The following is an 11,637-nucleotide window of genomic DNA, read 5'->3' as shown; positions in this document are numbered from 1 at the left end:
TACAAATACAGTTACATAAGTGAACAGGGTTTATATTATATACAAGACATTGCATGCACAGTTAGAGATAATATATATTATAGGCATATGTAACAGTTATAGACCAGATTCAAAAGTTTTAGTAATAGAGATTAAGGCAAACAAGAAACTTCAGTGAAATATGTGTCAAGCATAAGGAAAAACATTTCCTTCTTCACTGCAATATTGTCAATCAGATTTCTCTCTGGGTCAATACCCTTTCCTATGTTTAACATATTTGGCATATCCCTGTACACATTTCTTTTCTAAAAAGATGAATAATCTTTTCTTAAAGATTTATACTGTATCTGCCATCACAGTCTCCATGGGTTATAAATTAAGTAGACACAGTAAATACCTGTGAATTAGACCTTTTTATGTGTTTATGCTCTGTTATGTTTATATAGTTTTCTTGCTAATTAGTTTCTTGAAGGCTGCCCTAATATCCTGGCTCCTCAGGCTGTATATTATTGGATTAAACAATGGTGTTAACACAATGTACAGCAAAGACAGGACTTTATTGAAATTGATCGAGTGTCCTGTTGATGGGACCTGATATATGGTGATCAACGTTACATAGTATAAAGACACAACTGTCAGGTGGGAACTGCAGGTGGAGAAGGCTTTCTGTCTCCCACTGGTGGAAGGGATCCTGAGGATGGTTAGGAAGATACTGACATAAGTTACAATGATGAAGATAAATGAGAAGAAGGTTAGAGGAATAGAGACAACAACATCTTCCAATTTCAAAAAGGAGCTATCTATGCAGGACAACTCTAGAAGGGGAACAATATCGCAGAATACATGGTCAATTGTATTGGGGCCACAGAAAGGCAACATACCTAGCTGAGTAACTATAAACAGTGTTAATGTGAATCCCAAGAACCAAGACCAGAAAACTAGATGATACTGGAGCCTGATGTCCATAATGGAGGTGTAACGCAAAGGGTGACAGATGGCCAAGTATCGGTCATAGGACATCACTGTAAGAAGTAAACACTCTGTAGCTGATGAGACACAAAAGATATAAAATTGAGTGATGCAGCCATTAAAAGAAATGGTGGCTCCTTCTTCCAATATACCATGAAGCATGTTGGGGACAATAGTTGCAGTAATCAAGATGTCACATAGAGATAGATGACTGAGAAAGAAGTACATGGGAGAGTGGAGTTTGTGACTGCTTGACACCAACACGATGATCAGGAGGTTTCCAGTTAATGTCATAATGCAAATTCCGAGAAACACAAAGAAAACAGGAATCTTGATCCTCCGAAGATCCTTAAATCCAAGGAGGAAGAATTCTGTAACTCTTGTCTGGTTCTCCACATGCATTCTGAACAGATCCTTCCCTCTTCCTGTAATATTCCAATGGATAAAAAGATATAGGGAGTTTAATCAGAAATGGATAATAGCCATGATGCTAGTGCCGCTGGTTGTCCAACAACAAGGCCATATGATCACTTATATAGCAATCACATGGCCCAAATTTGTCCCCAATGCTCCCATGGGTACCAATTACTGTGTCATTCCTAGAACTCTAGAAGTGTTCTTAGCTTGAGCACGCCTCAGCTCATTTACTGTATATGAAGCTAAACAATGGCACCCTATTATGGATCTAGGCCTATAAAAGTTATCACAGTTTAGTGAATAGACCAAATAGGGTCACAAGGTAACAAAGTATTTAATTAACAAATATAATGTACATTTTAATATTTGATAGGATGGAAATCAATGAAAGATGGACATAGTGTGTATAAAACAAAATATGAGTCTATGAACCTCAATACAGACACACTGCATTAAAAGATAGAAAAGAGGAATTTGATGAAGAGTTTAAAGAAAGTAATGCTCAAAGTCACACATTGAAGTAGGAGGGTGGGGGTGAGACTGAGTTGATTTGAGACAATACAGATGTAGCCTGACTTACTGATGGAGCGGCCGTTATTCGAACACTTCACGCGTCATGTACATCGGAATCTCGATTTGAAACCGCAGATGAATTCCAGCCTTCCCACACTAAGATGCGAGCGCGGCGAGAACAGAAAAATGAATTTTAGTGTTCTGGCTTTTAAAAACATGAAATTGACACAGTAGCACAGTACTGTACACATTACAATTCATCCATTTTATTGACAGAAAATGAGGCTGCGCTCGTCTGTTCACTTCCGAATGCCTGACAGGGCTTCTTCCTCCCGCAGCTCCCACGCTCTCCGGTGATCAGCCGGGACATATACCATCCAAAAAAAACAAAAAGTAGGAGCGCAGAGAGGACAAGACGTTAGGCAATAATCCACTTTTAATAACACACTTTGCACAGAGAAACTTACAATCAAGTACTGCTGCACGAACGATAGGGACCCGCACACGTCCGACGTTACCACCACACAGACCTCCTCTCGATACCCCTAGGTTCACCGCCTGATACAGGAACCGGAAGTGAACCCGGTGAGTGACTGGAGGATCAGGTGGGCTATCTCGCGAGAGTACACAGCTTAGCTGGGACTGTATACTCAATGCGTGAACATCTAAATGGACCGTCTAAGCTAGGGATCCTCTATCGAACAGGTATCACAATCCTGTACTGAAAGTTGTGAACCCTGCAGTTACCCTCTACGCGTTTCGAGCTAATTAGCGCTTCATCAGGAGTTATGGGGCATGTCGGGATGTGGCCTTAATATAGGCAACAACTTCTAATTACCCCTATTGTTAAAAACATGTGTACATATTTAGAACAATTGCTCTAATGGTAATTTGTACAAAAAACACATAAAACTTACTACTAACATACTCTAACCATTTAAAACTTTTAAAAACATTTAAAAACATGTATAGTGTATAACCCATTTTGTGATTCATGAACTACAAAGCCATGAAAACATTAAAAACCACATTATGTATATATTCCTATTATGACACACCTACATACTCATTAATAATTACTTATCCTAACTACCCCTTCTACTCATGAACATCTCATCTAATTAAAATTCACAGAAATTTCCCTTACCTCACCCACTCACCATACACTGTCTTAAACTTATTAGTTAAAAATGAATGATAATAGTGATAAAAAAATTGATTGAATGATGATGATTAAAAATTGAAAATTGGATTACAAGCCTATTAATTCCTTATTTATTAAACCAGAATATTTAGTATAATTTAAAGCTTCCAAATAAGGCAATTACCTAAGAAAGGGGTTAAGCTCTATCGTATCATTTAATCCACCCGGTATTTTGCTTCGTAATGAATATATCCAATATTGTTCTCTCTGGAACAGTTTTAGTTCCCTCTCACCCTTTCTAATTTCCCTAGGTACCTCTTCAAGGCCTCTAAACCGTAACCATTCCGTTACTCCTTTGTGATAATCCAAAAAAATGCTGTGCTAAATTATGTATTTTCTGTCCCTGTTCTACAAGGCGTTTGGCATTCCTGATGCCATTCACATGTTCACCAATTCGTACCTTTAAAGGTCGAATGGTCTTCCCAACATAACATTTCTTACATGGGCAATCAATAGCATAAACTATAAAATTTGTTTGACATGTGATAAATTGCCTGATTGTATGTTGTAGCCCTGTTTGATGGTCTACAAAAATCTTATCCTGTGACCTATAGTTTCAAATAACACATTTACCACAATGGTAGTTCCCAATTGGTTTCCTTAAAAAATTCCCACTATTTGCGACCGGAATATTAGATACCTTTAAAGCACTAGGGGCCAGAATGCTTTTTAAATTTTTTGCCTTCCTAAAGACTACCTTGGGTCTACCGATTAGCTTAGTTCGTAAGATAGGGTCCATTAGTAGCACATCCAATGCTTATAGATTATTTTCTGTATCTTTAATTCCTGTATTCAGAAATCGCAATAAACATTGGTGTTTGGTTGTTTTCAGTGGGTACAACTTTGGTTTTTGGCATCAACAAAGTATTCCTAGGTCTATGCTGACTTCAATTAAAGGAATTTTATATCACATCTGTATTGTAACCTTTTTCTAGAAATCCCTGTCTCAGAAACTCAGATTGATCATCACAGTCCCTAGGCTCAGAGCAATTCCTTCGAATCCTCAGGAATTGCCCATATGGTATATTGTTGAGCCATTTAGCAGAGTGATTACTCGTGTAATCTAGGTAGGAATTAGCATCCACCTTTTTAAAAAAAGGTTTTGGTAACAATACGATGGTCCACTGCTTTAAAATTCAAATCCAAAAAATTAATTTCTACAGGGTTTATCTTCCCACTAAGAACTATGTTTTGGTCATTCCTATTGAGAAATACAATAAATTCTTCCAATAGCTCCATGGATCCAGACCAGATAATCAGGATATCGTCTATATATCTGCCATAATAGATCAGATATTGACGCAATCCATTATCTGCCCAAACAAAGTCCTCTTCCCAAAGACCCATAAACAAACCCGCATAGTTAGGGGCAAAACGGGTGCCCATCGCTGTCCCATTGGTTTGTATAAAATAATCACCCTCAAACAGGAAATAATTATGTTGCAAGATGAATAGAATGCTATCCAAAATGAACTCCTGTTGGGCACTTGACAGGGTGTTATGCTGGTGCAAAAAGTGTGCTACCGCCTTAATCCCCAAACTATGTTTGATGTAGGAGTACAATGAACTAACATCTAATGTAGCCCAGATAAATTTGTCCTCCCAAACAATGTTATTTATTGCAATGTTTATTGCAAACACAGAAACAGAATCCATGAAATTCAAACAAAACATCCGCAATAAGCGCGGGTGCCTGGGGCGATTAGCCGCGTTTCACGCTGCGTGGGGAACAGCAGAGAACTCAAAATCGGCGCCGAGATGTGTTCGAATAATGGCCGCTCCATCAGTAACTGAACCTTGAGCTATTGCAAATACATTTATTTGCTGAGTCTTTTTCATTTAATGAAAACCAGACTGATCACTTCTACAGCAATAAAAAATTAACAGTAATCATTTGTATTCTTAAGAACAGCCGTAAATGTACTGTAGGTTCTCTCTGGCACAAACCCTAGTTTTGAGGAACAGGGAGATACATTAACTTGCCCAAGGCCATACAGAATTGTTTCCCAAGGTCACACTTGGAATTGAACCACGCAAACCCACAGCAAAAGCAGTGTGGGTACTATTAGACTACAACTTCTTCCAAACGTGAGATATGTGTCCCATTCTATCTTCAAAAGGACTAACTATACTATATGTATTTTATTAACTTCAAGTGCAGTGCAAGCGGTCCTCGGTTACCCGATGGAATGCATTCTGCAAACCGCTGTTGAATAGCAAAATGTCGGGAGTGCAAATCCAATGTTAATCTGCGGCTTTGAGCAGCGGATAATCTATTCTAACATAGGATAATGCGTTCTGCGGAATGCATTATGACGTGTCAGTTAATCCGTTCAACGGATAATGGAACGACAGATAGTGAGGACCAACTTTACTATGTAATCTTACAGTTATACACTATGATTGGTTTCTGGTTTTCTTTTCATATGTTGTGAGACTACTATCAAGAATCATCAGAAGATTTCTTGTTCAACATGACTGGTTCATGCTATATGGTCAGGACTTTCACTATATTATTGACTTTTTGAGGCGCAGGTATATTTCTTGTATCTGTTGTGTGTATAGTTTTATCTATCACTGTTCCTGGCAGCCTTCCTATTATTTTTAGGCACTGAGGTTTTTACCTGTAGAGTTTATAGTACACTACTTTTTTGATTAAGCATTAGTGCTGTAGCACATATACTTTTTTCATAAGTTCAGAAATAGCCAATATTTAATATTCAAGGACTCCATTTCCACAGGCTCAGTACCACAAGATTGGCGTAAAGCAGATGTGGTGCCTATATTTAAAAAGGGAGCTAGATCACAACCGGGAAATTACAGACCTGTAAGCCTGACTTCAATAGTGTAGAAACTACTTGAAGGTTTAATACGGGATAATATTCATGAATACCTAATGGAAAACAAATTATTAGTAATAGTCAGCATGGATTTATGAAGGATAGATCGTGCCAAACTAACCTTATTTGTTTCTTTGAAGAGGTAAGTAGGAATTTAGACCAGAGTAATGCAGTTGATGTGGTCTACTTAGACTTTGCAAAGGATTTTGATACGGTTTCACACAAGAGGTTAGTGCACAAAATAAAGCAAATTGGACTCAGTAATAATATATGCACCTGGATTGAAAACTGGTTAAAGGACAGACAACAGAGGGTTGTCATAAATGGAACTTTTTCAGGTTGGGCTAAAGTCGTGAGTGGAGTACCTCAGGGATCGGTACTGGGACCCCTGCTTTTTAACTTGTTTATTAATGACCTTGAGGTTGGCATCGAGAGCAAAGTCTCCATCTTTGCTGATGATACTAAATTGTGCAAGGTAATAGAATCAGAGCAGGATGTAATTTCTCTTCATAACGACTTGGAGAGACTGGAAACGTGGGCAGGTAAATGGCAGATGAGGTTTAATACAGATAAATGTAAGGTTATGCATTTGGGATGCTAGAATAAAAAGGCCACTTACAAATTAAATGGAGATATATTGGGGGAATTCTTGTTGGAGAAGGATTTAGGAGTGCTTGTAGACAGCAGGCTTGGCAATAGTGCCCAAAGTCATGCAGTAGTTGCAAAGGCAAACAAGATCTTACAGTATCTTGCATCAAACGGGCAATGAATGGAAGGGAAGTAAACATAATTATGCCCCTTTACAAAGCATTAGTAAGACCACACCTTGAATATGGAGTACAATTTTGGGCACCAATCCTAAGAAAAGACATTATGGAACTAGAGACAGTCCAGAGAAGAGCCACCAAATTAATAAAGGGATGGACAATCTAACTTATGAGGAGAGGCTAGCAAAATTAGATTGATTTGCATTAGAAAAGAAGCGTCTAAGAGGGGATATGATAACTATATACAAATATATTCGTGGACAGTACAAGGAGCTTTCAAAAGAACTATTCATTCCACGGGCAGTACAAAGGATTCGGGGGCATCCCTTAAGGTTGGAGGAAAGGAGATTTCACCAGCAACAAAGGAAAGGGTTCTTTACAGTAAGGGCAGTTAAAATGTGGAATTCATTACCCATGGAGACTGTGATGGCAGATACAATAGATTTGTTCAAAAAAGGTTCGACATCTTTTTAGATGGGAAAGGTATACAGGTATATACCAAATAAGTATACATGGGAAGGATGTTGATCCAGGGATTAATCCGATTGCCAATGCTTGGAGTCAGGAAGGAATTGTTTTTTCCCTTATGAGATATCATTGGATGATACTGTACATGACTCTGAGGTTTTTTGTTTGCCTTCCTCTGGATCAATAAATAAGAATATATATAGGATAAAGCATCTGTTGTCTAAATTTAGCATAGATTGAACTTGATGGACCTACGTCTTTTTTCAACTTCATCAACTATGTAACTATGTAACTAACTCTTTTTTAGGGGTATTTTATTGTATTATAGATTAAAATTTTTAGATAGTTATAGCTGCATTTGCAAGCATTGTATTAGTGTATACATTTCTATCATATGTTATTTGTTTCTGTTACGGCACTGGTGAGTGCATTATTGTTATTTGTATGCATCATAGCTACTGCCGGGTTGGAACACAGCACTGAGTTGCTACTCCTTTTGTGTAGGAGTGTACGGCCGACACAGAGAGCAGCACGTGGAGGTGGAGTGACAGCGGGGAGCTCTGTGTTAGTGGTGGTCCGCACGGCCAGGGGACAGTCTTTCACTGGTGAAGATTTCAGCCCCTGAGAGTGGACACTACCCGTGGAGATACTACTTGCTGTGCCTACCTTTATCTGGCTTCTTGTGAGTAGGTTTCAATTTTGCCTTATCTGGAGCAGCAATCATAGTCCACCTTTATGTGTATGACACATTTTTTATTAAATCAGTCTATTTCAATTAGTTCATTGCAGTTTTTTTAGTTTTTTTATGTTTGCTTAATATATGTTTGTCTGTTTGTAAGTCATCATTTGTTAATCAGCAATTTCCTGGGTTTATAAGTGTTGTATTTATATCTATGTGTTATTATTTTAGTTTTATAGATTTTATGGTTTTGAGTATCCTATACAGTTATACACTATGATTGGTTTCTGGTTTTCTTTTCATATGTTGTGAGACTACTATCAAGAATCATCAGAGGATTTCTAGTTCAACAGGACTGGTTCATGCTATATGGTCAGGACTATATTATTGACTTTTTGAGGCGCCGGTATATTTCTTGTATTTCTGAACTTAACTCCTTGAGAACTCTTTGATGTATGCTATCGAGCCATGTGCCTTGTTTACTTTAATTTTTTCAAGCCTCTTATGAACTTCTTCCTCAGTTAACCAATATGGAGGTTGTGGCTTCCTCCTGCAGCACTACTATTGAAATTGATTCTTCCCTGGTAAAGACAGAGGCAAAGAATTTGTTTCATACCTCTGTTTTTTCCTTATCTCCAGTTATCTGCCTACCCTTTCCCACTGAAAGGGTACAATATTTTCTTTTCTCATTTTTATTGTAATGAAGGTACTTAAATAACGTCTTAGGGTTGATCTTACTTTCTATTGCAATCCTTTTTTCATTATCCATTTTTGCTAATTTGATTGCCCTTTTGCAATTTTTGTTACATTCCTTATAATTCTGATACGATGTCTCCGTCCCTTCTGACTTAAAGAATCTAAACGCCTTCCTCTTCTTGTCCATTTCTTCCCCTACCTGTTTATTTAGCCACATTGGTTTTGACTTAATTCTTTTATACTTATTACCCAAGGGTATACACTGATAAGTGTGTTTTTCTAACAATGTTTTAAAGACTGCCCATTTATCTTCTACATTTTCCCTGCAAGAACATCATCCCAGTGTTGTCTTGTAGATTGGACCTCAGTTTATTAAAATCTGCCTTTCTAAAGTTTAAGGTCTTTGTTGAACCCAAGTAATCTGTTTTTTGATAATTTATTTCAAATGAGACCATGTTATGATCACTGTTACCCAAATGTTCCAGGACTTGAATATTTGTTTTTACTTCTACATTGTTTGATATTACCAAATCCAGTACTACCCCTCTCCTGGTTGGTTCCTCAATAATTTGGGTCATATAATTGTTTTTAAGAACCCCCAAAAACCTGTTTCCTTTTGTTTTAATGCTAATCTCATTTCCCCAGTCTATGTCTGGATAGTTAAAAGCTCCCATTATTCAAACATGACCCAGTTTTAATGCCTTCTCCAATTGCAAAAGTATTTTAGCTTCCTCAATCTCTCAGATATTTGGTGGTTTATAGCATATCCCTTCAAATATTTTCTTTATACTTTTACCTCCACTGCTAATTTCTATCCACAAGGTCTCTACCTTTTCATGATGTTAGATATTGACTAACCTTCTGAAAAGGATAATTAAACAGGATTTTTTGGTCCAAATAAGCAAGCACAGAGACACACTGGAGGGGATTGAAGCATGGGGACAGTACCTTCCATACTGAATATCTCTAGAACCAGGGGTCCTATCCTGTAAAATAAACGAGGTGTAAAAAATATAAAAAAACATGCAGTTGGGATGTTGTGAGAATCCGAAACAAAAAATGTTTAATTAAATTAATGTGTAGCCGAGTTACCCCAGAATCTACAAGGTTATGTAATGTGTAAAGAAGGAAATTTGTCTTTTTCTACTTACCACAAGTTATTCCAAATCCGTTTTTCAAATGAAGAGACTGCACTAATTTTAAGAGGCAGTCAATATCTTTCTGATATGTAAACAGGTCCAACAAGTGTCAACTTGTCACTTGATCTTTGTAAGCTAGAAGATGTTGCAGCACTGTTACAGAGTCCAGTCCATGTGGGAAGCATTGCAGTCGAACAGTGAAGATCATGTATGTCACAAAGCACAGAGATAAGAATTTATACACAGTCTGGAGAGGAGTCCACGAGGACCCATAATTGGGTAGAGAATTCCATGAAATTCCCTTATGTGCCACAAGAAACAGAACAAAACAACATAAGATATCACGCAGTTATTAACCATTTGCTGCCAAATTTTCTCTTTAGCTGTACACTAGATACAGCTTATCGGCCATATTTGTAAAAGATCACGGAGCCGTTGTCGTTGGCTCTTCTGTATTCCACGCAATATTCATTTAGCATTCCCTCGTTCATGCTGCATTCACGCCGCCCGGCTGATCCGCGGTTGGTCTGTTTAATTTAAAGGTTTCAGATTTAATTGGGTGCAATTTTTCGCGTATCCGCCAGGTGGCAGAAATTCATGAATTGTAATGAATTGTAATGTGTACAGTACTTGCGCTACTGTGTCGACTTGCAGGTGTTTAAAAAAACAGATAAAAAACATGTCTGCCACAGTGGTCCATTGTGAATTGACCTTGAAGAAGTTACAGTATCTTTTTTAGGCGTTTCGTAATAAGAACTGTTAAAAACTCAATGCTCTGTATCTTTTTTTTACATTCTTTCTCCTGCACAATTGCTGACTGGACACAATGAGTACAGTACACCACTGTATAAAAGATCTGACTGTATGTATACATTTTTAATTTGTTCTGCAAATAATGCTGCAGCAGATAACATGGCGACTGTTACCGAAATTTATGAATATTTCACTTCGAACTGTGATTTTTACAAATTTTCACCTGACGCTCGTGTGTGGAAGCGTGCGATAAGAAAAAAGTTAAGTAGCGATCCATCTTTTTTCCGTATTGACCCTGCACACGGAGATAGAATAGGCTTTTGGTGTGTTATAACAGATTTTTCCATTGTGTTTGTGCATGGAAACTTCAAAAGGAGAAAGTCCGGGTTGAATCCATATAAAATGTGTCAATCCCAATCCAGCAATGCAACAGCGCCGGCAAGAGCGCTTGCACCGGTGCCTGCACCGGCTTGCAATAACGGTCCTACCGTCAGTGAAAACCTGGTGAACGGCAATCCTTGCTATCTGTCCCCGCCAGAATACCTGCAAAACTTCAGCTTTAGCTGTGTGAGGATTCGCCATTCTGGCGGCTGGAGACCATCTCCTCACCTGAGAACCCCTGCCACGACAGACGTCCAGGAAGCATGATCTCATGGTCCTGTTACGCGCACGCGGACTACGCGCGGGCAGTCTGTCCTACCGTGGGCTCTGTCTCCAGTCTCTGCCCCTGCTCCTGTGACATGCAGGTCCAGCGGGGAAAGTGACATGCACACCAGGCTCCGCCCCCTGACCCCAGTGACGCACACGGATCTGCGCGTGTTCGGTACCGCCTGCAAGACTCGGGCATGCTCTGCAGAGGGACATGCGTGGTGCGCAAGTGACGCACAATCAGGTCGCCAGTCTTCCACGTTGGTGACGCGAGCGACACGTAGCTCCGCCTCTGTTTTTAATTTGGCTGTGTCATAGGGCACACCTGTGTGACCCAGCAGCCTATAGGATTCCCCTTTTCTGCTCCGCCCTGGCTTCTCATTGGTTGATGGCTCCTTAAATACCTGCATTGCTCATTCATTCCTTGCTGAGCATAACCTTGTGTGACGCTGTGCCTTACGCCTTGCTGCATCCTGTGTTGTTCCTACTGCTGGACACCTGCTACATATTGGACTCCGCATCTCTCCTCTCTTGACCCGGCTTACATACGACCATTCTGGATTCT

The 11,637-nt window shown here is 39.0% G+C and overlaps 1 protein-coding gene across 1 annotated transcript; it reads right to left on the bottom strand.

Annotated features, from left to right (window-relative positions):
• Positions 1–417: 417 nt before the first annotated feature.
• On the bottom strand, positions 418–1,332 carry LOC142470910 (olfactory receptor 5G29-like). Its single transcript, XM_075577718.1, has one exon. It carries the CDS (start codon positions 1,240–1,242, stop codon positions 418–420), a length of 825 nt encoding a protein of 274 aa, XP_075433833.1. The 5' UTR covers positions 1,243–1,332.
• Positions 1,333–11,637: the final 10,305 nt, after the last annotated feature.

This window comes from Ascaphus truei, chromosome 20, assembly GCF_040206685.1.
Source record: "Ascaphus truei isolate aAscTru1 chromosome 20, aAscTru1.hap1, whole genome shotgun sequence".
NCBI classification, from domain to species: domain Eukaryota; kingdom Metazoa; phylum Chordata; class Amphibia; order Anura; family Ascaphidae; genus Ascaphus; species Ascaphus truei.
Note: the sequence above shows the minus strand (reverse complement) of the source record. Positions and strands in the feature narration are given on the sequence as shown.

Coding starts and splice junctions, on each gene's coding strand:
- LOC142470910 (XM_075577718.1), bottom strand. CDS start 1,242: ATGACATTAACTGGAAACCTCCTGATCATCGTGTTGGTGTCAAGCAGT.